This window comes from Ceratocystis lukuohia (assembly GCF_044167205.1).
Source record: "Ceratocystis lukuohia strain C4212 chromosome Unknown Supercontig2_pilon, whole genome shotgun sequence".
Lineage (NCBI taxonomy): Eukaryota > Fungi > Ascomycota > Sordariomycetes > Microascales > Ceratocystidaceae > Ceratocystis > Ceratocystis lukuohia.
Window position 1 is genome coordinate 2,244,876 of NW_027263521.1, and position 25,494 is coordinate 2,270,369.

General features: G+C 48.1%; 6 protein-coding genes across 6 annotated transcripts; 2 read left to right on the forward strand and 4 right to left on the reverse strand.

Moving 5' to 3' along the window:
- Window positions 1–2,780: 2,780 nt before the first annotated feature.
- On the reverse strand, window positions 2,781–4,699 carry HOO65_020556 (Transcription initiation factor IIA large subunit; the record flags this gene model as incomplete). The annotated part of the gene is made up of 4 exons (XM_071006606.1): window positions 2,781–2,811; window positions 3,102–3,182; window positions 3,258–4,066; window positions 4,580–4,699. The coding sequence occupies 4 exons, from the start codon at window positions 4,697–4,699 to the stop codon at window positions 2,781–2,783; spliced, it is 1,041 nt and encodes a 346-aa protein (XP_070861194.1).
- A 1,217-nt stretch (window positions 4,700–5,916) lies between these two features.
- Window positions 5,917–7,683, reverse strand: HOO65_020557 (WD repeat-containing protein slp1; the record flags this gene model as incomplete). Its single annotated transcript, XM_071000099.1, has 1 exon — window positions 5,917–7,683. The coding sequence occupies one exon, from the start codon at window positions 7,681–7,683 to the stop codon at window positions 5,917–5,919; it is 1,767 nt and encodes a 588-aa protein (XP_070861195.1).
- Window positions 7,684–11,884: 4,201 nt separating this feature from the next.
- HOO65_020558 (Transcription factor SFP1) lies at window positions 11,885–14,633 on the reverse strand (the record flags this gene model as incomplete). The annotated part of the gene is made up of 4 exons (XM_071006441.1): window positions 11,885–12,043; window positions 12,097–12,277; window positions 12,339–13,424; window positions 13,660–14,633. The coding sequence occupies 4 exons, from the start codon at window positions 14,631–14,633 to the stop codon at window positions 11,885–11,887; spliced, it is 2,400 nt and encodes a 799-aa protein (XP_070861196.1).
- A 4,844-nt stretch (window positions 14,634–19,477) lies between these two features.
- HOO65_020559 (Respiratory supercomplex factor 2 -like protein) lies at window positions 19,478–20,240 on the forward strand (the record flags this gene model as incomplete). The annotated part of the gene is made up of 2 exons (XM_071007027.1): window positions 19,478–20,114; window positions 20,191–20,240. The coding sequence occupies 2 exons, from the start codon at window positions 19,478–19,480 to the stop codon at window positions 20,238–20,240; spliced, it is 687 nt and encodes a 228-aa protein (XP_070861197.1).
- Window positions 20,241–20,744: 504 nt separating this feature from the next.
- HOO65_020560 (putative D-xylulose reductase A) lies at window positions 20,745–21,867 on the reverse strand (the record flags this gene model as incomplete). The annotated part of the gene is made up of 2 exons (XM_071006878.1): window positions 20,745–21,800; window positions 21,850–21,867. The coding sequence occupies 2 exons, from the start codon at window positions 21,865–21,867 to the stop codon at window positions 20,745–20,747; spliced, it is 1,074 nt and encodes a 357-aa protein (XP_070861198.1).
- Window positions 21,868–23,298: 1,431 nt separating this feature from the next.
- Window positions 23,299–25,418, forward strand: HOO65_020561 (UV radiation resistance-associated protein; the record flags this gene model as incomplete). Its single annotated transcript, XM_071006555.1, has 2 exons — window positions 23,299–23,781; window positions 23,856–25,418. The coding sequence occupies 2 exons, from the start codon at window positions 23,299–23,301 to the stop codon at window positions 25,416–25,418; spliced, it is 2,046 nt and encodes a 681-aa protein (XP_070861199.1).
- Between the last annotated feature and the right edge of the window lie 76 nt (window positions 25,419–25,494).

Sequence of the window (25,494 nt, forward strand, 5' to 3'; positions counted from 1 at the left end):
CAAAGGCCATTGTGTGAAATTAATGGTGTCCCTACTGACATGCACTATATACCTGGGTACATGGGTGGGTATAGGGTATACTTCTCGCTCCATGCCAACATCACCGCAGGCATGTGGACCTAGTAATGCACATGCACTCCGCCTGGAAGAACGAAAAGAAAATTGAGAAACCCGTCGTCAAAAGGAACCTGGCAAGGTCCTCCCCCTAAGCCCATAAGCTATCTGGAATCTTCTTTTCCCTCGCTTCTCAATCGGCTTCGCGCCAGTTATTAAGGAGACTGGATCTGCCTTCGTTCATGAGACAGCACGAATAATAGGTGCAGCAAGCCATTGGGTGGTATTTCCTCTAACCCTATGTCAATCAATTAGAAAAACAACACACATGAGTGTCATTTTCGACAGCACTCAAACTTTCTTGTGTTCTCATGTCCTTATATGGCAGAGTTACTTTACCATCCGCACGCAAGCCAACTAAAAACAGGACGCTGTTAACCCCCAATAACAAAGACATACAATGGAGCCCACAGAAGCATAAGAAGCACAAGCATGGCACAAAGCCCTTCTAAAATCAGGGGTTTAGCCAAATTCTACGGCTACACATTTGGGTGGGGGGAGGCAAAAACAAGTTAGTGGCCCAGATTGTCGGGACATGACAAAGCAGCTGTATCGTTGTACATGTGGTCATTTTACGGCATGCCGTTCCATTACTGTGGCCGAGTTTGACCTCGTCCGGTACAAGGCATGAATTACCAGTCTGGTAAAAAGGGGGGCCTGTCATGTGAAAGAACTCAACATCATTCTTAGCCCGAGGTGAGTCTTGTAATTTTCTTTTTTTTTCTTTTAGGGGCAGTAGCTCATGATGATGGGCTTGGAACATTAACACCTCATGGCAACCCGTGTAGCGCAATATCGGGCTGTTCCTTGCTCTTAGCCCGCATCTGAGGGTCATCAATCCTTGGCTCGGAGTTTGCCCTACGTTTTGCTTAGAGAGTTATTGATGGCAACTATATTTATATACATGCTTGGACGCTCAGACTCAGCTGAAAGCGCCAAGTTATAGGGCACTTGTGTTTATGCCATATATGATAGAAACAACATGACATAGCATAATGGATACAAATGTCACTTGTCACTTATCTGTGCAACGCTAACTATTACTTACACAAAATAGGCTACCCTCAAAAAGCTCTTATTTGCCATGAAGCTTGAATTCTCACTTTGCCTCGAATTACGCTGAGCCCTTCACCTCCCCCCCCCTTTAGGCCTGTTTCTCTTCTGTTTCTTTTCAAGGGACAACGCATTGTTAAAATAGCGGTCAGGAGAAACCTGAGACTACAACTTGAGCTCGGAGACTTTCGGTTCCAGTCTGTCGGGTCTGGCTCGAATTATAGACACAAAAGAAGATGTTGTGTGGTCTAGGTGTAGTCTAGCTACTACTTACTTCAGCCTTGGATGTATCTATCCTACCAATCTTCAATCTCGACTGCATGGATTGCTAGGCTAAGAGCAATGAGGATATACCTAGAACCCTGCTCCCAATACGCCTCATAGCCTAGAAGGACGGGGGAGAAGGGTTTCTCTTGTCATCCCGGGTCTGGGAAAGCTGTACAGATAGCTCTGTACCCTCTCCCCCCCCCCTTCCCCTTCAGGTGCGGAGCGAAATCTGGTCGGAAGAAGGGTACACAACAAGACCAACAGGCTGCTGTAGGCTGGGGACGATACCTGCTTTGGACTAGCATGCATATGTAGGTCCAGCTAGGCTTGGGCAAACATCCGCGACCCCCATATGATCAACGTGTTTTTATGACATTTCGGAGATCGCACCGATGTCCTTAGTAGTCTTGCAAGCACACCCAACCCAAAGCCCCTATAGCCCCTACAGCCTCGCACCCGCGGAGGTGGCTGGCTTGGCCTGGCCCACTAACATTGTAACCCAGCTATTTCTCTTCCCAAACTGTCGGGTCTCTATCTGCATGTTCAGTATTCAGTGGGTTATGAGTGGATGGAAAAATAAAAGGGGGGGAGTGGCACTGACAAGCGACAGCAAGCTTCATATCCAGGCTTGGGAAGAGGGATTATGCACATACATACACCATACACAGTTACCTTTACTAATGCCACAGCCGAAGGCCGAAGCAAACAAAAAGCTCACCCGGTACTTCGACACTCATATCTAGCTATCCCAGTAAACCAACTAGGAAATGAACAGGTAACAAAGTTCAATGTCACACTAGGACGGACAACGCGTCAAATTAGGGCCCGAAACTTCTCAACCAACCAAACTGTGCCAAGTAATCGATACGAATCAGAGTAGCATTGCAACTGAGGCTTTATGGCCGTTATTATGGCATCGATGGGCTTATTCGCTTGGAGGTTGCGCTGCAAGAGCGCTGCAAAGCCTCTGCAGGAGCAGGTCAATGAGGGATCATAGAGGCCTATAGCAGGCCAAGTAGGGACACGCAGACCACGGGTTTGACAGTAAGGGGATCGCAGGTTTAGCCTATAACAGGGCACTATTCCGACAGTGTTACGCTTTCTCAAAATCTCCTCGAGCGCACGTGGACTTCTCAGCTGCAGCTTCTTAACCGATAAAGACCAACATTTTCCTTTTATTCTGTTTTTATTCTGTTTTTATTCTTTATTTTTTTTTATTCTTCAAAATGAAGCTGCCTGTTGTTGTGCATAAAAGGTCTACGCGTTTTTCTCTTCACTCTCAGTCTGCGCCCAACTCCGCCCACTTGCTTGCATATACTCCCTGCTGAACGGGTTTATCCCCGGCCTTACTGGTGTCGTGAAGAGTTGCAGTTGAGCCTGCATGATGCATAGGGAATGTGACTCAGAATTCAAGAAGCAAAAGAAAAAAAAAACAAGGCTAAACTTTAATCGACTGTATGAATGATGTAATCTTACGACAATGGTCTGCATTTGTATGGTGAATGGCAACTAGGACATGCGGATGCATGGTGGGCAAATGAGCTGCGCAGTTGAACGTAACAAAGAAGTATATAACGCAGCTGTAATAATATGGCAGGCAGTATCAAGCCGCAGCACCATGCGCATATGTGCGGCCTCTTTGCTTCTTGATGCACATAATGACTTACCACTCATACTCTCCGGTAGCCTTGTGAAATACGTAGTCCTTTCCGTTGACCGTAAGCACGCCGTCTTTGAGCACACACTTCCTGCGAGGAAATATTAGCACGTATTCACGCAAGGCAGACTTTTCAAGCCCTTGTAGGTGATAACAACCAACTTACCACTTGTTCTTGACACGCTGCACCTTGTCATACATGCATAGCATCATAGGGCCCAACGGGTCATCCTCATCATCCGAGTTCTCCTCGGGATCCTCAGGGTCGTCCAGGTCGGAATTAATAGCATCTTCATCATCGTCGTCGTCATCAATACCGTCAACCTGGCCACTAGCAGCAGAACGTTCGGCAGATTCATTAGAAGAGGAAGTCTTGCGGTTTCGACGAGTAGCAGACTTGAGCGGCACCATTAGACCACCACCTTCCATGGTTTGGGCACGTGCAGCAATGTGTTTATGCAACAGGCGGTCGATTTCAACTCTGCCCATCTCTTCAAGTGTGCCGTTTGCTTGGCGACGCATCAGGACACCCTCTACATCACTGTCGTCGGGGTCGACGGCGCCGTCAGTTTGGGAGGGATGTGGCAAAGCAATGCCTGGCTGTTGCTGCTGCTGGCCTTGCCCATTTTCCTGGCCACCAAGACCCGTACGAATAGCATTGATCGAGTTAGTAGCTCGAGCGCCATAGTTGCTCTGCAGTTGTTGCGCAGCGCGCGCCGCAGCCACATTTTGAAAAGACACATTAGTCAACTCTGGCTGTTGCTCGGGTTCGGCCTTAATGTAAGACTCGTCATTTCCCGGTAGCGGCATTTGGCCCGGCTGAAGGTAGGAGCCTTGTGGAAGCATCATTCCAGAGTCGGCATTGAGCATTGGCGTAAATGAGGATTCGTCTTCTGGAGGGGGCGCTTCGGCAACTGGTTTTGGGTCCCAGGAAAACTCAGCAATGCTGAGGCCGGTGAGTTTCTCTTGCCAGCCCTAAACAAAGAAGAGGATATTGCATGTTAGTAAAGGCGTCTATGGTGGAATTATTTTTTTAAAAAAAAGGTAATTGACGTGATGATGCTGATGATGCAAGTGTCATTTTGGTGTTGTTGGTCACATATCAGTGTGGGGCGGTCACCAGTGGCAGAACTAGCCAATAAAAAGCACAGGGAGGGGGGAGGAATAAGCTGTCAGTTTAAAAGGCGAAAAATCCACACTGGCAGTGATTGTTATCCCTTCACTTCTCAAGTCTCTCTTCTAAACCGTCATTTTTCGACGGCTCGTATAACGAGTTCGAAGAAAGTCGCACAGTATTCTTTTTTGTTTTTCATTTCGCCCAGAATTCCCACTCCCCTGTCGCCAACACTCGATGACCAATCGCGACTTTCAGAGCTAGCCAGCTTGGTGATGCATTGTCGCTGTTCATCACCCAAAGGTCTCGCTAATGCTCGCGACTAGCAAGGCAAAGCTGTGGTGGGTGAACATAGATAGTTTATTTGACCTTACCTTTCGCAGATCTTCCAAAGTCGCCTCGTCAATCCCACTCTCCTCAAAGTCGACACGGGCACTGCTAATTACATCGTCGATGATCTGCTCGTATACGGCGCCTACGGCTGTGTTTGACATGGCAGCTTTAGTGGTATAAAACTGAAGAGGCAAAAAATAAGGATTGTGTCGATTCAGGGAGTTGTGGTTATGGCCGGCGTAGATTCTTCGGGTGCCGTAGTTATACCGATGGAACTAATTAGCTCGTGAAGCAATATCTTTTTTTCGTGTTGGTTTCAACGTAAATCACTAGTAATTTTGCTCTGCAATGCGTGAGCACAGCAAAGAGAAAAGAAGGAAAGTCCCAGGCTGAAAACTAGTGTAGACGATGACGAATTGCTAGAAAACACTGAGTAAAAAGGCTGAAAAAAGGACTCGAAGAATAAGCAATGACGGCAGCACGCCTGCAGCAGAATAACACAATTAGGTCGTGGGGTCGCAAGAGACTGCTAATTGCCAATCTAGATGTGCGAATGACGATAGCCTAGTTTGGCTTGAGGCTCGAACTTGTGAATGTGATTGTGAGTGTTGTTCATGGAAGGAATGCTCGATATGCCACCAAGGCTGTTGAAATCAGGGCTGACTTTGCTCCTGTTCAAAGACGCCATGTTTGCAGCTAACACCCAGCCTGGGATCCTTAGTCAGCCAGCCTCGCCCAGTGGGGCGATACCCCCTAATCTAGCATAGAATCCAACGTTGAGATTAGCCAAGCTTTTGAATGGTCAGGTCAGAGTACCGCCGCCTATACTTGATTACCGTCTTGCATTTTCATGTTGTTAGAAAAGCCTTGAAATCAAATTGTTTATTCATGAAGAAGCTTCAAAGCTTTTTTCATCCGTCCAAGGATCAAATTCCAATTAAAGCTATACCCAATTAACATGCCAAAAAGCAGAAAAAAAGAAAACGCCTACTCCATACCATAATATGAATTCCTGCGCTCAAGCAGCCAATCCAATAGTCATGGCTACTAATAAGACAACGACTCGTTTCGAATCATATCATGAACAATAAAACAATTAAAAAGACCCGTTTTCATCGGTGCTGTTTGTTGCCGTAGAGCCCATGATCCCTTCGTAGAAATACGAAGATCACCAGAATGCTCTCGCGAAAGAGAGTGACCGACCGCTGAAAGAAAAAAAGCCAAACCTACCAAGACTATCGCTAGTGACTACAAAGATTTTGGACTTTGAAGCTCACACACAAAGTATATTTTATCCGTTGCCACAAAGAGACACCTGCATCAGCCATGCAAAATCGCACATAGTGCATTGCATGTCTTCGCCAATGACACGTATAGATTAGCGGATCGTCAAAGACTTGGTCATCTCTGCCTTGCCAGAAGACATGCTGGAGGACGAGGCAGAGGCAGGCTTCTTTTCAAAGATTTTCCAGAACTTGAGAGACTCATCAGCAGCAGCAGTAGCAAGCATCTGACCATCAGGGCTGAGACAGCTGTGGAGAACGCGGCTTTCATGAGCTGGAATTTCAATGTTGCGGACAAGGGTTGGGTAGCTCCATATGCTGAGAGCATTGTCTGGGAAACCGCTAGTACTAACAATCTCGCGGTAGTGCGGGCTCCAGCGCAGAGACGTGACCTGGGAACCGGTATCAATGCTGTTCACACGGGCGCCAGAGGTGGTGTTCCAGAAATGGATGTGGCGATCATAGGCGCCACCGCCAGTCGCAAGAAGGTTCATGTTCCAGGGGCACCAGGCGAGAGCCTTGACAGCAGCCTTATGGTTGGTTTTGGTGAACTTAGGAGCCGACAGGGAGCGGGCATCCCAGATAGAGACCAAGTTGTCGTTGCCACCAGTAGCCAGCTGTGCACCATCAGAGCGCCATTCCAGGCCACAGACTTCAGCAGTGTGAGAGACGAGTTCGGCAACCTTGTGCTCAGCAATACGCACATCGTGGTTGAAGACGAGCCCAGAGCGGGCGCCTGTGGACAGCAGATGCTTATTCCAGCCCATGACGCCAACACGGGTCTCGTGACCAAACATACTACGGATCTTGGCCTCATCGCCGACGTCCCAAATCTGGACCTCGCCTGAGGCCAGACCAACAGAAACATAGGCGCCGTCGCCCGACCACTTGACACTTGTGACATGGGTATCAGGCTTCGTCTCCATCAGGCAGTTAACAGTGCCTTCATCAGCAGACCAAATATAGACACTTCTCTCCAATCCAATAGCAACCTGGTTGCCGGAGCTCCAATCAAGGAGATTAAGGTAGTAGTCGTCAACTAGTCCAGGAGCATCCAAGACACGCTCGGGAGCAGTAGCAATGCGACGACGAAATTGAGCAGTGTTGGTAGTAGGCTTTAGAGGACGGTTATACTGTTGACGCAGGTCAATGGGCTTGGAGCTTTCAGGGGCAGCTGGCTTGAATTGAAGGATGCGCGTGCTGAGGTCAACATCGCATGCTTTAGCGAGAGTATCTTGGTAGGCAGCAGTACGAGGGGTGGTGCGGACAAATTCTTCGTCATCCTCGATATTCAAGTTATCAAAAGCAGCCATGGCGTCGTCAGTAGCAGTCGCCAGGATGTCTGAGCCACTTGCAGCACCACTGCGGGATGACTTCTTAGAGCGTGGCTTGTCGATTTTGCTTGAGCCAGCGTTGGCAATGGCCGAGCTAGCACCACGGTTGGGGATGAAGCGGTCGGCGCCGTAGGTAATGGTAGTCTTGGGGGCAGCTTTGACACGGACAACCTTCTTAGCCCTAGCACTACCTGGGGTGCGAGGACCTGTTCCGTACAACTGGAAGTCCGAAAGACCGAGTTCGAGAGCGCGGCGAGGAGTGGAGACACCGGCAGCGATGTTGGACTTGGGGGAGTCGCGCTGGTTGACACTCGCGCGCTTGAACTGAGAAGTGAGATTGCTGCGATGGACAGTGCGGTTGGAAGGCTTGTCGGGGGTGAAGGGAGATGGTGAAGACTCGAGATTGATGGAGGCAGTGCGCTGGCGAGGAGAAGGAGTCAGTGGCAACCGGTTTTCAGCTGTGCGGCTGGAGAACATGCCAGTGTGCGACTTGATGGGAGTAGAGAGACCAGGAGTTGTCATAGTCATCTTGACAAAGTTTAGAAGAAGATGGGATTCTGGGATTCTGATGTTTAGTTTAGTTGAAAAGAATGATCTCAGATGATAGTGTTTTGAAGCAGGTATTGAATAGAGTTCTAAGCATATGAGCTAGAAAAAAGTATAGACGGAGAATCAGTGGATAGATTTGTAGTATTAGGTGATGGAAGTATTTTTAATGGTGACTGTGTGGTTGTGAACAATCTCAAAGAGGGTGTCCTCAGAGGTCGAGATCTAGGACAGCTTTTATTTACTGCAGCGCCTCTGGCTGTTGGGACAGCAACTATCATACCTTTATCATCACGTGACCACATTACGGGAGCTCCGCATCACACAGGGCATTGTTGTCACGAATAGAACCTCAGCCAGCCCCTTCCCCTGTTGCTCCTTAGTCTCTTACAAGGCCGTATTATTGCCGCCCAGTTCGTTTCGTCTGGCCTGGATCCTACACAAGGGGGTCTCACATTTGCATAGACGGATAGACGGATAGACGGATCGATCGTCTTGCCACACAGAAAACCCTGACTGATATCTTGTTGTAGATGCAAAGCAAAGCAAGCCTGGCCGCTGTCTTTGCCAGATCATATTGCCGCTGTTGTTTTACATCATTTATAGAGTCCTTTTACTGCCCCAGCCAAGGGAAAGGTCTTCTCACCTGTTCTGTGACTTGCCCGTCCTATGCGTGATTTCTTTGTGGGAATACTTGCGCCTTTTGCTTGGTTTTCATTTCTCTAGCGCATATCCAACGTCATTGATACCCAACCGTCAACACCGAAAACTAAAAGCCGCCCTTCCTATATCTTCGCAACCTCACTTGTCGCATTGCAATTGCGCGGTACCTTCGCTATCTAACTCACCTTATTCCGCCTTCTTACATTAACCGTTGCTTTCATTTTCATTACATGGCCGAACCGCTTCGTAGTATCCCTGTCACGCCTTCCGGTGGTGCTTCATCTCCTCACCATTCACATCCTCACGCCTATCTCTTGCCCGACCCAAACTCAGCCATGGACACTTCAGTTCCTGGGTCCTCAAGCTCTAGCAACACATACGTTATGTCAAATTCTGTTGCCAAAACCTGGCCGGCTTTGACAGAGAGCTACCGTCCTAAAGTCATCAGAACAGATGGCCAGCGCCCCGCTTGCTTGGTCAATGCTTCTGTGACCTACTGCGGAAACAACCAGATATATGCCTTTGGCGGATTTGACCAGTATACTGACGAGGTGTACAATCATGTCCTGTGTCTTAACTTGACCAATCAGCAATGGCGTTTGGTTGATAACTACGGCGATATTCCCGGCGTTCGTATGGGTAAGTGACGGTCGTACTCGCGTATGATTGGCGATATGGCGATATCTGGGCATGCATATTAGCAAGGCTGAGCCATAGCCTTGGTTCATGAAGCATGCTAGATTTACGGAAACCCCCGGACGGCATCCACATCTTGGCTAACAAAATATAGGCCATACGGCTACTTTATATCAGGGCGATAAACTCTTGGTATTCGGCGGCGAAAATGAACACAGAACATACCTCTCCGATCTTATTATCTTTGACCTCAAGACTGCCCACTGGCGCAAGCCACAAGTAAATGGCCACATTCCCAAGGGCCGGGCCCGCCACGCAGCTGTTTTGCATGAGGACAAGCTTTTCGTCATTGGCGGAATTACTGGTAGGGACAATTACGTCCTTGATGACATATGCTACCTCGACCTTAAGACATTTACCTGGTCACGATCATGGCGTTTTGTTGCACGTTTCGATCATTCCGCATACATCTGGAATGACAGGGTATGGGTCTTTGGAGGCTTGAGTGATGCGATGGATAAGAGCGGAGATCTTTGGTGGCTTGACTTGAAAGGCAACCCGGCATTCCAAAGCCCACCACAGATCGGTGCCGAGAGACGGCCTACGGCAGGGTGTGCAAACAATCGAGGGCAATTCTCTATTCCTACAGCCCCAGTAGTAGGATCGTCAGGTTATGCGGCAAATTCCCGGACAGCCCAAGTGAACCCCCCATCGTTTCAGCTTAAGGGCTATGCGCCTCCCGCCCCTGGGGCAATCTCCTCCCTCAAGTTTGTGTCCGGAGGCACTATTCCGCTGCAGAGTCAAGGCTCACATTTCCATGTATACTCGGCCGGCACATTGCTAGACTTCCAAACACCAGCTGCAACTATGATTTCAAATTTATGTACGTTATCTGCTTTGGATTTGGGGTCTTTACGGTGGCAGAAACTCGCACAAGGCAACGAAGTTTATAAAGCGGGCTACAGGTGGCATTATTGCACGATGAATGAAGAGGGGACCAAAGCATGGCTGCTAGGTTGCGAATCCGATATGGAGATGGGGGTTAGTCCTACCGGGCTTGAAGAGTTCTTAAGGTAGGTGATCTTGGTCTAGGGGAAACTCTCGTCGTTATAATTGCTGACTTTCATCTTCCTCATTAGCGATATCATGGAAATTGACCTGCGCCGGTATGGATTTCTTGGGACTCAGGCCGAATCCGAAATAAGCCATGAAACGCGGCCGGCCTTCACCTCTCGAGCCATCTGCGACAAGCCCTCCAAGGGACTTGGCTCGGATCTTGCAACCATTTTCGACAGTCCTCCAGAGTCTGGGAGTGGGGCTGATTTTATTGTCACCGCCACAGCCGATGAGGCTGAAGATGTCGACATGATATCTACTGGGGCGGGTCCTTGCGACGAACAGGACTGGTTGGCCGCCGAAGCGCCTGTTTCACCACCCATTCATGTCCACAGACTGATTCTCCAGGCCCGCTGGCCGTACTTTTCACGTCTGTACAACTCGCAAATGGCCGAGTTCCACACAAAAAAAATGCACATCCCAGAGCCATATACTGTAGTCCGCGCGTTCCTCCTCTATCTTTACACCGATAGTATCATGGGTGGGGGTCAGAGGCCTCGGCGCCCGCACTGTCTACTGTCGCTGGCTTGCTTGTAATGTCTGATATGTATGGCATCTCGCACCTGCGACATCTGTGTGTCAACCGCCTAGGCAAGGAACTTGACGTTGCCCATGCCTGTATCATCTGGTATTCTGCTGGGATTGCCAATGAGGACTGGCTACGCAAACGCGCTGCCCAGTTTTGCCTCGAGCATTGGGGCCGTGTCGTTCGCAGCGATGGCTTCATGAAACTGCCGCGAATGGCTCTCGTAGACCTTTCGCAGGAAGTTGATACCGAGGGTCGTGTGCTTGGAGGTGACGAAGCAGAGTTAGTCGAGGGTTGGCGCGGCTCGCGGTACGGCCAGTCATCGGAAGGGGACGAAGATGATGATGCACCTGAGTAGTGAGTGAGTGTATTTTTTTTTTGGATTAGCATGCATTTTTCTTTTTTTTACATCATTAACATACTGCCCTTTTCTACACAGGCAACCAGCTAGCTCAGTATTCATCATGTTAGACATGACCACGTACGATTCACAATAAATTCAAAGAACAACTTATTGGTGCAAATGTGTTGTTGTAATGAAGCCAATAACTTTTCCGATATTATACCCCCACCATCGTACCATCTTGACGCCGAGAAAGAAAGAAAGACTAACAAAAACGAAAATGAAGAAAGGAAAAACCAAATAGCAAGGAACAAGAAAGCGAAACATAGTAAAAAAAAGGGACAGCCGTGATAGGTTCAGCAAGAAGCAAGGCTGTGAATGGAGATCAAGTATGGGCTTCCCCTAAACTGGTTCTTTTTTCTGGACAAAGAAGCCTCATGAAAAAAAGCCCTCTTGACTCAATGTCAGGCTTGAGAGACTTATATAACCGGGATTCTTTTCATACGCAGAGAAAAACAGACTAGCAAGGGGGTTGAAGTAAGTTTGTCATGACCTCGCATACCACCTATGACTAAACGACTGGTGCCTTTTTCCCTTCTTTTCTTCGGGAATAGACTCGGAAAGGAGAGACTAGTTTCATCAACATCAACATGAGTTGGCATACTGTAGGCTTTCCACGGGAAATTGGGCTGTAATCCATGAAAAAACGCAAGGTCTATCATAGTAGGAGATTGGCGAGCATAGACCAGCGTTGAGGAGAGGCGGTGGAGTGATACAATACCAACCATTTCCATGCCATAACGTTTCGTTTCGTGGACACAAGTGAGGGCCTTGGCCATCATTAGCTATGCAGGCAGGACACGCCGGTTAGCGCAGACGTGAGGATCCACGGAAATGAATTATTCCTGCATGGTGTGCATATCAGAAATATTTTGCATTTCTTGGAGATGCTGTATGTCCTGCATTTGCTGGTTCAGGTTTGCGACGTTGATGCCGGTCATGGCAAGAAGTTCTGCCTGGGTGAGATCGGGATTGCAGTATGGCGAATGGTTGCGGTGCTGGGGTTTGTGTCAATAGCAAGCTCATAAGAGGGAAGGACTGAGTGACTCACGTATTTTAATCCATTCAGGTTCTTGTACCGTTTCATGCACACATTGCAATGGTATGGCTTCTCCTTCTCCATTCCCTGAGTTCCGGGATATGGCGCACTTGTTTCAGGGTCAACGATGGAGAAGGTTCCATCTTCGTTCTCATGAAGTACTTGGCTTTGGTGACCATGCATTTTGTGGTACCTGAAATTCACGTGTTAGTAGTGTTACAAGGCTTTTCTACAAGGAATAATAAGAAACTCACTTCAGTCCGTTCTGGTTTTTGTACGTCTTCTCGCATCCAATAACTGGACACTTGAAGGGCTTGTTTTCTTCCGGTAAAAGACCGAGGCGTTGTAGGAAAGGCGCTTTGCTCTGAAAGTCAGGTTGTTCCATCGCCAACTGGGCGAGAAGAATCTTTTGATGTGCCAGAAGACCACCAGAGTTGAGATTCTTGCCAGGGTCTGGAATACAGTTGCCATCATCCTGAATCCCCATGGCATTAAGGTCCATGCCACCAGTACTAGTCATATTATTTTGCTGCATGCCTGAAAAGTCTTGATCCATCATCGACATATCTTCGTTTGCCATGCCGGCTGGCTGGAGGAAAGCTACACCTGATGTTCTCTTGGGAAACATACCGCCGCCGGGTTGCGTACTTAAAGTAGGTGTGTTAACGGAAGAAACAGTAGGATTGTGTTGCAGGCCAAAGCTTTGAACAGCAGGAGTAGTAGGCTGTGACGTCCGCAGGCCGTGGGTAATGCCAGAGTTGAGCTGAATTTGGGGGCGACCGGCACCCTGGCCAAACATTTGTCTTGTCTGCTGAATGACTCTTTGTTGTTGTTGTTGCTGTTGCTGTTGTTGGGGGTCATCCATTTCCATGTGTCCGACAGCATCCTCCATTTCCATGTCACCAATGTCGCCCAAGTCTTCGGACAAAGCCATAGCCTGAAGATTACTAGTCGGCTGGAGATTAGCTTGTCCAAGCATATTAAGGCTTGACATGCCAGAAAGTGGCTGACGTGCTTGCTGGGCAAGTTGCGCCGGGCCACCAAACTGCTGCAAGCCACCTAGCTGGTTAGGCCTGATGTCGGCATTTTTTACACTAGCAGGCAGACCGCCAAGGCGGGCAAACTGAGAAAAAGCAGCAGGAGGGTTCCTCGCGGTCGGACTAGCATTGTTGGTATGAGCCTCTTCGTAGTGCTGTAGAAGATCGTGAAGGTCGGCAAGAGTCCGTCCACAGCATTGGAAATCCTTCATAAAATTTGCTTCTAGTTTGGGCAAATAAGATGAAGAATGATACGAAGGTGACTGGTGGGCTCCGAAAGGAGAGGTGCCATGCATGGCCATCCTAATGCAGATGAGAGGTTTTAGTATCAGACCAAACACATGAACATATGACACACAGACAATGCTGCGGGGTGAACAAGATGCAACATAATAGAGAAAACAAGCGTTGTTGTCCTTCAAGGCTTGTACGGGTTGTATCTGGCCATCTGACTCTGCGGGGCCACAAGGCAGAAGAAACAAAGAAACATTAAAAGGCAGAAGGGGAAAGAGGGGAAGGAGGCAATTAATTAACTTACTCGTCTCTAACGAAGCTCCCAAGAGACATTCCGCCCCAGCTAACGCCGCCCATGAAACTTCCGGTATTTTGCAAGCTCTCACGACGGTTGCGTCCAGCAGCAGCGGCGGCGCCACCACCGATGGCAATCGCCTTGGGGCCAGCGCTAACAAAGGAGTCCTGGCGACTGCGGCCCATGGACGAGTCCATCGGAACACCGAGATTCATGTTGCAATCTAAATGGTGGCGATGTTGGTCGCCGGAAAGTGCGGGTATATTGGTAGAATCGGGGTATTGGCTTGCAAGATATGAGGAGAAAAGGCTTTCCAGACGATTCTCGGTTCGAATTTCGAATGAACTTTTGAAATTGATAAAGTGGGATGGATACCGAGGCTCTAAGTCAAGTTGGTCGAATCCAGCACCGAAAACTCGTGATGTAGATGACGCCTGTGCCTGTGCTAGTACTTGGGTTTGTGCAAAGGGTGGAGAAATCGACGGTGGCGTCAGAAGCTTTGGGTCATCGGCAGGGCTGTAGCGACGGTTAGGGTGGCGATGACGAGAGGGTCTAGCAATAGGGACGTTATCGCTGGATTCGGGGAGGTCTCGGTCGACCCGAGGATTGGCAGACTCGGCCGCCGGAGAGGTGGGTGAATCTGGAAAAGAAGGAGAAGGCGAGGGTAGGTCAAAGACTGAGGGCGACTTTTTCGGCTTTGATTTCGACAGATGAGCAGTATCCGCTGACCCAGTTGATTGGCATTTAGGGTTGGCTTTTGCTTTTTTGGCTCTCGCTTTTCTAGTGGTGGCGGTCGCAGTGGGACTTGTTGTCGCAGATGAAGGGGTGGCAAAGGCAGATGTGGTTAAAGATGCAGTAGAAGCAGCGTTAAGGGCTGCTGCGGTGCGAGGAACAGTAGGCGGCGGTGACGGGCCTAATTGAGATGAGGATGCTTTATTATTGGTAGAAGATGATTGAGAGAGTTTGAACCACGACGACAGCATGATTTAGAAAGAAAGATGAGGGAGACAAGCCGACTAAAACCACAGAGGAATGGTAACAGTGCGAAATGTAGTGTACAGACGGTTTTAGCACTGCGCCGCTCTAGGGCGAGGGAGACCCAAGTCCAAATTGTTGCTACTAGTACGCTTTTGGCTTTGGTGGGCTTTTCAGACAGGCCCAAAGCGGTTTGGTCTGAGAGTTGGATTATCGATAAAATAAGGCCGGTAATGTCTTAATCGTTGTTGCTAAGCAGGGAACAGGACCACTAAGAACACCAACACCCTTTCTACGAATTGACTGTATAGTGGCGCTGGCTTGCGGTGATGTGCGGGATACCACAGGAATATGGCAAATATGGCAGACTCAAGCGCAGAAGCGGGAGAGTTATAAGATGCTGAGTTACACCAAGCAGGCTTTGTTCGTCAAAAAAAAAGTGAAAAGAAGAGCCGGATAGATAGCAGGGGTGTTGTTGGCTAAGTGCGGCCGCTTGGGTCGATGAAGAGGCCGTAGGAAACTAGAGGGCGTTCAAAACTTGTTAGTAGAGGTGGTTCTAGTATGAGCCATGCGGCGTGTTGGACGGGTGTAATGGAAACAGATATATATGTGCTACAGTCATGTCTATTGTACCACACGGGCCGCCGTGTTGTATAAAGATCACAGGTCTCGGTGATTAACTTGCCTGGTAGGTCTTTTTTTTTTGAATATTTTTAGGGGATTTTCTTTTTTGAGATATCAAGATGTTCAATGCTGGATTGTTGAAACGGAGAAAGTTAGGTAGTTTGCGATTATCGAAGGACTGCATTGCCGTTATTGTTAGTTAATTTAGTAGCTCTTGGCTGAAATTTTGAGCCTATCAAGCATACACGGCTATGAGTGAAGTCTACATGTGTCTCAAGATATTTGGTTGATTTGATGCTGAAGGCCTGCAAACACGTGTGTATGACAAGACGCATAAGACGGACGCGACGCAATGCAGGGTTCAGTGAGGCAGACAGGAAGCCTGAATAGGAAATGTAGAAGTTGGTAAAGGAAACTTACAGAAATGTTTAGCAGTGATGAAGATGATGAATAGCACGATGTAGCAGCAATTTATTAGCAACGATGGAAGAGATGATAAGAGTGAAGGAGTGGGAGGGAGAAAGAAGGAGAGAAATAAGGAAGAGAAGAAAAGAAGAAGAGCGAAGAATCCAAATGTCAAAAATTATTCAGATAGATAGGCGGCGGCTGTTTGCTACATCTTGACAGTGAGGCAGTTGCCTTTTCCAGGCAGTTTAGTCTAAGAGTGTGGTTGGCACAGCAAAGCAGCAAGTGTACATCAAGCTAGGCAACACAAAATGCTACAAATGTATAGAGTACTAGTTAATTGTATATAGGCATCTATATCAATCTATGTACATAATACAGCCTACATGACCTCCTCCGGCTATATAAGTATCTCCCTTCGGCTGCCGGGGGTCAACCACGTGAAGCTCTATAGGTGCAATTTGATCTCCATCGGCCGCACAGTCAATCGCAAGCCATCATAAACGCCGTTCTCGTGATATCTTGGCCAACTACAGGTATGTTTTACTAGCGCTAGGCAGCACAAGCCTGCTATTTGCTCGCAATTAGTTAGACACGGCAGCATGTTTACCGTCCACGGTGTACGCTAAGGGGAGCGACGAGGTAGGAAGGAATTAGAAGAAAAAAGATTCTGTAAGGCCGAAAAGGTTCTGTTACAAGCGTTAAGCAATGACTAGTTGTCCATCAACAAAGTTCCAGCTTGCCAAGCATCAATTGCGCGGAGTTTTCCTTTCAGCCTCGTGGACATTGCTTTATTTCTTCATCGGCTACTCCGCCTGCTTCTCAACACGCTCTTATCCACAAGTTGGCTGTTCAAAACAAGGCTAAAGCTTTATGTCCTCATGAAGATACCGTGTCCCTTCCCGTTTCTTCCAGGAATCCAAGCTCAAAGCTTCAATAGTTTTTCCCTATCAAGTACCAGCCAGCGTGATGACGCCTTGACCGGATGAAAATGACAGTAAGGTCTGGTGGATTGACCGCTACGGATGGGCTTCGACTACTCTAGCCCTTCTTCTTTTTATCTTTGCCGAGATCAAGGTTTAAAACGACGCCATAGTTTTCTAGGGCCACGGGCTATCTAGCATGGATTCAAGCGAAAGATGGATGATGAGAGGTTTACTAGTGCAAAAGAGGCCTAAGAAAAGAGCCTGTCAGCAAGCACGCCAATGCCGATATCCAAGCCAGGATCCCCATTACAAAACCACACCGCTTCATGATGATCCATATTAGAGCATCAACGCGAGCTATAAAAAGATAGGGATCGGTCAGCCAACGCCGCGTCTTTCGCAGTCGGTGAGACTCGCAAGATCCAAGTTTAACGACTCCAAGTCTCAGTATCACTGATACCAATACCTGTCTCCATCTGTATTGTTCTTATTACGCTGAAGGGTCTGTGTTGTCTCAAGTGGAGCTACAACAGGTCAAGTCCCTGTCATATGCTTCTTTTAAGAAGATTAGAAGATCAAATTTGGCCTGGGCCTGCTATAGCGACTATAGAAGGGAGAACCAGTCGAGGTTCTTTTCTTCTCTTTTCTCGCCTTTTCTCTTCTCGCATGAACAAATTAAATCAGGTCGCCATCTTATTCGCCATTATCATCAGGACAACATACCCTAGCATTGGGTTGCCAGACATTACCCAGTTCGCGTATTTATTTTAGCATAAGAGAATCCATGAGGAATAGCCTTTAGTCTTCGAATGCTGTTTCAATCTCTTGCTCGGCTGCCAAAAACAACCAGCCCATTGCTAAATTACAAGGCTGGCTATGCCCTGTGCTTCTCTACAACAGCCTGGGGGTAAGGGGGGCGGGGGTTCTCTGCAGGACAGGTCTTAAACTTAGCCTTCTTTAACAGACTCTCGCTCCACGGCCAACTCTGCCAAACAATCACTTAGGAGCATGGATGACGTTGATGTGTTGATGTCGCCCCCAAGCATAATCCCAAATAGTCTCGCATTTCCAAGTGGCCACTTACGACGAGATGTTGTATGAGAAAAGACACAGTGTGAGATTTTTATTTTCTCATAGTCTTCAATCAGTCTCAAATAAACCCCGGAGATAGTTCTGATGAAAGGATTTCGTTGTACAGAGAAAGAGGGGTAATCACACAGTCGAACACCGATATCGAAATCGTGAAGCTGAGCAAAAGTGAAACGATACTAGGCTTAGTAACCCTATCTATTCAATTATTTGTGTGGGGCGCATAGTGCTCTTAAACAATGCGTTTGTTGAGAAACGCCGTTACGAATCGCTACATGTGTAAAGAAACGCAGTAACTTGCGTGTTTCGCAGCATGGAACAAGCCAGCACGCCTTTGGTGCTGCTGTTCCTGTATTGCCTCCCACAGCCTAGCCTATGAATTCTCACGAGACAAACAGGAAGACTGGCGATGAATGAAAGCGGATAGAATAAATGAAAGAGCCAAAGCCCATAACTTACACAGATGCATGCATCAAAACTATCGAGATTCGTGCCATTTCCAAATAGGTGTTGTGGTGTTGCCTAGTTTATATGCAGGGTTGGAGATGGTGCGTATACCAAGTCCGTCACAGTAGCCGTAGAAGTTTGAAGTAAACTACATGGATAAAGATTATGCAAGCAGGCTCCCTAGTTTGCCTCATTCATCTGATTACTGGCTTAGAAATATATTTCCAGACGGACATGTGGCTCTTTTCTGAGAGCCAAAGCATGCCTTGTGCTCTACACCAAGGCGGCCGCATCCGAGCGGCAAGTATGGTTGAAGCCTACGGAAAAAAGCGTCCAAAAGGCCCTGTTGCTTAGGACTAGTCGCCGATGTAAAAAGCCGATTCGGGAGAACCCGTAACTTGCCGTGACTGGATAGAAAGGGTTACGCAGAAGCGCCGGAGTGAGCTCGGCATTGAAACCATTCTGCGAGCATGCGTTTGGCGATTCGGGGTTTCCTTCCTGGCTAGGTGCATCTACAATGTGTGATTTACTGTTGTGCGTTTTGATCAGGCCACAATAACACCAAGATACTGATTGTAATAAGCATGCACCACAGTTCAGCATATTCCGTTTCAAGGTGCTCTGTTTTTTTCATACTCGCAGGCGTAGTAGAGGAAATTCTGAATGTCTAGAATAAGGCAAGGCCTCCCCGCCAACGAAGAATATACTATTACTAATTCCCGAATTTAGAGGAAGGTAGTTAGTTACCCGTTACTCATTCTCGGAGTGCACCGGGAAAAGGGGCTGACAAACTTCACCTGCATTGCTTACTCATTGGCATCTTGGGGCGACGCTGAATAGCAAATAATTAGAGGGGAAAGTAAAATAGCAATAAATACGAAAAAAAAGGTCATGTCATGGGCCCAGCTTTTAAATGCACATGCTAGAGATTTGCATATACTGACTTTCCGCTTCTTGGTTTTGTTCTTTTTACCGAATATAAGTATTGACGGTTCCCCATTCGGCGGCTATTAGACTAGGCCTCGTCACTCTCTCATTCGAATTCTTGTGCCTCTTGTGCCTTTTCTGATTCTTTGGATCTTTCCATTTTTGCACTTTTCTTTTTTGTCAGCCTTGCAAGGCTTCAAATTTTTTTCCATTCAAGGAAACTGCAACACAGAGTAAACCAGTACTCTTTCTATTGCTACATACATCAAGAGCTGTTCTACTAAGTTCGCCTATATTTTCGCTTTTGCTGAAGTCCGAGGGAGACCCCAGCACATCATTTTTTGCTGCCCACCCATTCTTACCAGCCCCGAAAACCCGCCGATTATAGAGTTATCCCCCCCCTCATTTCCAACAATATCGCACCCTAAGCCAACATGAAGCTTCTCACTAAGGAAGAAGAGGATGCCCACTACGAGCAGGTTCTCAAGGGTGGTGCTATTGGCGGTGTTGTTGGTACGGCTGGAGGCCTAGCAGCCTCACTTATCGCATCCAAGCGCTATGCGGCTTTCCGCGGCTTGACCCTCCCATTCAAGGCCTTCCTCGTCAGTTCGACGGGCACCTTTGGTGCTATCATTAATGCCGACCGTTACTCAATGAAGTTCCAGCGCGCGCAAAACCCCGACAGCACGTACCAGAGCACATCATCACGGGCGGTTCAGGAAGCACTTAGGAACCAGTCATCTTACGAAAAGTTTATGTCATGGGGCCGCGAAAACCGCTACTCCATTGTATTGACCAGCTGGCTGGCTAGCATGGGTGTCGCTATTGCTATTGTTGGTCGCTCGCCATATCTCACGCCCGCCCAAAAGCTGGTGCAGGCCCGTATGTATGCGCAAGGCCTGACTTTGGCTGTGCTTATCATCACGGCTGCGTTTGAGGTCAACGACGCCAAGGATGGCTCAGGCCGCTGGGAGACTGTCATGGTGCTAGATCCCAACGACCCTGAGCACAAGGCTCTCATTGAAAAGAAGATTCACAAGGAGGAATGGAAGGGCCAAGATCTCTGGAAAGGTGAGAGTGTCCTGACATGGCATGTTTCCGTGTGGAAAACGAAAGAAGATGACTAACAAGTACAACTGCCTAATAGACATGGTCGCCAGCGAGGAGCGCCGCCTTGCCGAAAGAAAAGCCCAGTAAAGTGCTCACTCACCTCAACATCAGCCGACAAAACATCTTTACATGCGTGTCCGGACGTCTTCATCTATATCGACTTCTCCACTCCCACTTTTATTAGACTTGCTCATCTCTGCTCTGTCTTTGTATGCGTGGCTATGGTTCTATCGAACCATTTCTCTGCTGTAACAACATGTCCTGAGCGCAACTCCAGTAGCATTATAATTGCGCTCCGCTATGAACCACTATTCATGGCTTTTCTAAACTGCACAGGGCGCTTGAGCTAACTGCCTTAACGTGTGATATCTGTGGCAGCATGTTCATTTCGACTGGATACATACTTTTTATGATTCCAATATAGGATCATCAACGTACGAGTTACACAAAAGGCCGACCTTACTTTTCTTTTTCCCAACGTTTCTGCATTGCTATTATGCATGTACTGCTGTATAATAAACAGGGTTGTATATTAGAGACTCTCTCAACTCACCTTCGCATTAATAGAACAAGATGCATTACATTGCAAATCTATATCTTCTGGTTAGGACCAGCAATCAGCACCTTAACTGCCTGGCCCTCCTTAACATGCTTGAATGCCTCTTCGGCCTTCTCGAAAGGTACCACGCTGCTTATTAGCGACTTGACATCCACTTTTCCTGTGCGGACTAACTCTATAGCTAATTCATAGTCGCCGCTCCCGTAGCGAAAACTTCCCTTCATTGTGACCTCTTTGATGCACATCGTTACGATGGGAAACGTAATATTCGCTTTGCCCATGCCGCCCTGCACGTATGTCCCCCCAATTCGAACAACATGCTGGGCGGCCTGTATGGACGGCTCTGCGCCAGAAGCGTCAATGACCACATCCGCTCCGGTACCAAGTTCGCATTGTTTTACCAGAGCAGCGGCGTTATCCTCGGGCGAAATTCGCTGAGATAGGTAAGTGTGTGTTGCTCCCAGCTTCTTGGCTAACTCTAGCTTGCTCTGGATAATATCCACTACCACCACCTTGGATGCGCCGTATGCCTTTGATACTGCTGCACACAAAAGACCTACTGGCCCTGCGCCCATGACCACCACGCTCTGGCCGGGCTTGATGTCAGCTTGCTTAGTAATATGGACTGCCACAGCTAAAGGCTCCATTAGTGCGCCTTCTTGCTGCGTGATGTTATCGGGTAGTTTGTAGCAAAAGTCGGCAGGGGCTTTCCAAAAACCTGTCAGGGTTCCATCGTAGGGCGGAGTAGCAGCAAAGACCATATCTGGGCACAAATTGTATTTTCCGCCCTTGCAGGAGTTGCAGTAGCGGCAGGGAAAGCCAGGCTCAAGCGCAACGCGATCGCCAACTTTGAGAGATGAGACTTTGGGGCCAACCTGGACCACGGTTCCTGAAGACTCATGGCCTAGAATCATGGGGCTCTTTACAACGAAGTGGCCAATGGCGCCGTGGGCCCAGTAATGAACGTCAGAGCCGCATATCCCAGTGTAGTCAACTGAGACTAAGACCTCTTCTGGCGCTTCCAGCTGGGGAACGGGCTTTTCGACGAAGGTAATGTCGAATGGCTTGTTCAGCACGAAAGAGAGATTCTGCTATAGTGTTAGACTTTGTCGTATGAGATAGGGAGTGGGCTCTTACGCTTTTACCGTCCGCCATTGCCTATTATGTGAACCAGGAGGGATAACAAAAGTATAAGTGAGTGAGTGACTCCCGTTATCGGTCTGCGTATGTAAATACCACAAACTCAAGTAGTTAACCTGAACTCAACGAGACGTGGTGAAGTGGTGGCAAGGCTACTAGTATCAGAGGAAATAGTGCCGTTATATAAACATTGCTCAGTTAATACACTAAGAAGCATGGTAGTCTTTCTATCCGCCGGCTACAAGACATTGCTCTATCAAGCACCTGCGCTTGTTCCAAATCCCCCTTACAACCCAACCCCATGGGCACGTCTTCATAGAACATGTGAGATGGTCCCATGACCATCAAGTCAACCTGGATATAAAGGAGCAAACAAGGATTGGATGGGATGTGTTTCCAGAACTAGCGATTACGTTGTCTGACAGGTTTTTTTATATTACTGAGCTTGCTTAACGTTACTACCAAGCTTGCAGTTGAGCCTAAATACAAACCGTAACTGCGACGTTGAGGAATAGCACAATACCTCTTGCAAACTTGCAGCTGCCTGTTTAATGAGGAAAAAAAATTACAAACGCCGCAGCCAGCGCCTACTGCCAGAGGCTGCGTTTTGGAGTCAAGGGGGTTAGGTGAAGCTCCCTTGTTCCACAGAACTGCCTAGTAATATTATGTCACCGCTTTTAGCTTTTATAACCGTACCAATAGCAATCCGTCACCATTTCGTCTACTATTCAAAGCTTCCGGAAAACATAAGCCGCCATAGCTTGGGCTCTTATCTGTGGCTGGCTAGCAATACGCTAGCAATATCTGTAGAACAGCAAATAAATTAGCTTATTTGTGTATGCAGCCGACTTGCGTGTGTCAAATATCCAGGCGAAAAAAGATGCCCATGTTGCAAAGATAAGTATAGGCTCTTCTTCTGTTACTAATGGCATGTATTTTGCTACACAGAGCTAGGGTAGCTTGTTTTGGTTATTCAGCAAAAAGGTATTCGATCAAATCTCACGTCTCCTGTGTCTGAGACTTTTTTTAACTTCCCTCATGATGCCATGTTTTGAATGAAGTTGTCTCTTCATCATCTGATCAACGTACTAGTAGGGTTAGCAGTCAGCAGGGTTGTAAATTGCACGTGATAGACAACTCCACCATGACGCCAGAAGAAGCTCGGTCTTGTTATTGATAGCTTTGGGCTGCGGTTAGCCAAGCTTAATCCCAGAATTCAATATACTCTGAGAGCCACAACATTCGTTTTACCCTTCCTTGCTAAAACCACTGCTTTGCACTCAGTAGGTGTAATGCCTGAGATGCCCATGAAGTAGCTGCAGCGAGCAGCAATTTGACTCTTGACTTCTCGACTCAACATAGAAACAAAGCAAGCAGTCAAACAACTACAGCAATCTAGTGCGGCCCAGCAGAATTCTTGGTGACCTTGGCCATCCGCAGCAGCTAATGGCAGAATCACGGTCGGTTCTTCTCGCGGAGAACCGTAAACTGCGGCATCTTCGCGGCGTTTATCTGCGGAATCTGACTTTTGAGCCGTTCGCTGGTATAACACATGATGATTCTGTATTGACATTGACAAAGCTAAAAGCCAAAGGCAAGCTCCGCGTCACTGAAAATGGCAAGCTGCCACATGCGCGCTCGTCCGATGATTTGATTGGCGAAGGCGGGCGAGGCGGCAATAGTGGGAAACGCAGAAGGAGCACATCAGGGCTAGGTGTATCGACGGTGGCTGCATTCCCTGCCTCAGCTTCACCATCTGCTACTTTGACTATACCGGGAAATCCTGGCCCAAGGGCCGAAGCAACAACATCACAGCAAAAGAACCTGCAGATGATGATTGGTGCGCGATTAGCCGACGTCTTCTTCTCATTGCATTGCGAAGGGGAGGTTGAGCCTGTGTATATTAGCGAGGTTATTGAAAAACGCATGGTGGGTGGCTCTTTATTATTTCCATTTGTTCTTTGCATAGCCCCCCTCACTAACGCTGACGATAATATATATAGAACTTCAATTTCCAATTTTTCGACCTTAAACACCATGCGACCGCCGTATCACGATCACCCATTTTCACTTTGAAGCTATGGACGCGCCGCCAAAACAGCAATACGTGGATATACCTGCTAGAGAACCAGGTTGATTTGCGCTCTCTTACTTTCATCCCCGCTCTGGAAAACTACCATTTCCCTGCCAATGCATTAATATTTCACCTTAACGATGGATGCATGTATACTTTTGGTGTGCCCAGCTCCTTAGCATTGAGGTCACGCCAGCTGCAGCCTGTTTTTACATCTTCGTACGCTGCGCTCATGAAACTATGCACTCTTGAAAACTCAATACAAGATGCGCAAGCCACACAACAGCGTCTTTCTGCGCAGATCGACTCGACTCTGTCACGCCGCCCTCAGAACCTAGTAGCATTAGCGCGAGAGCGGGCTGAACGGGCCGCAGGATATCTTGAGCAACAACGGAGGGCTGTGGCAAATGCCAAACACAGAGTACAGCAGCTCAAGCAAAGCATAACAAAGCGGAGCGCAGCCATGGAGGCTGGCAAGAGTGTCCAGATGCGGATTGAAAAGGACAGACAAAATGCCATGGGGCATCTCTCAGCATCACAACAACTGCTAACGTCAACTAAAGACCAAATCCGCGGCCAGCGTAGGCGAATATGCTCGGACCTCAGTGACATTTTCCAGATTTCGCAGATACCAGATGCTCCTCCTCTGGCATTCCAGATTCATGGCGTGCCATTACCCAATACTGTCTATGACACTTCCACATCCCGCGGCAAAATAGAAGAAAAACTCTCTGCAGCGCTAGGCCTGGTAGCCCAGCTAGTGAATATGCTGCAGTTCTACTTGGGCGTCCCAATATTATACCCAGTTAACGTATTTGGCTCTCGTTCGTCCATCCGGGACGAAATTTCCCTCCTGCCCGATCTCAGTGCGCAGCAGACTCAAGGCACTCAAGACTCTCGAACTCGCGAGTTCCCATTGTACTTACCACGCGGTGGCTCTACCACTACGCAGTTTCGCTTTGATTACGGTTGGTTTCTGCTCAATAAGAATATTGAAATGCTTTGTGGTGCGCAAGGCTTGCGGATTGTCGATATCCGCCATACCCTTCCCAACCTGCAGTATCTATTGTATGTGTGCTCTGCTGGGTCCGATGAACTCCCAGAACGGAAGAAGGGTGGTATCCGCGGTCTCTGGATTGGCAGACAGGACGGTAGAGTATCTTCCATTTCTTCCTTTGCCTCACTAAACATCACGGTACCCGAGCCTCCCAACGGGGCTAGCCACAGCGGAGCTGCTCCTGGATCTATTGAATCTAATACCAACAACAATGCGGACTGCCGGCGCGGTAGCACGGGCAGTGAGGTTAACATTCGCCACCGCGAGGATTTGCGTCGCCGAACAGCAGGAATGCGCAATACATCGAGTTTGGTTGATATTGGAAGTGAAGAGGACAGTGTAGCTGGAAGTCCGCAGTTTTCATTGCCGTTTGATGAAGGCGAGACGAAGCTTACTTTGCGTACAAAGGGGATGCGGGAAAACGTGGCTGGCTAATTTGTAGCAGGTGGATAGATTCTGGGCTGTATTTGTTTCTTTTTCTTTGCTGGTGGTGGCGACACAATCAATAGAA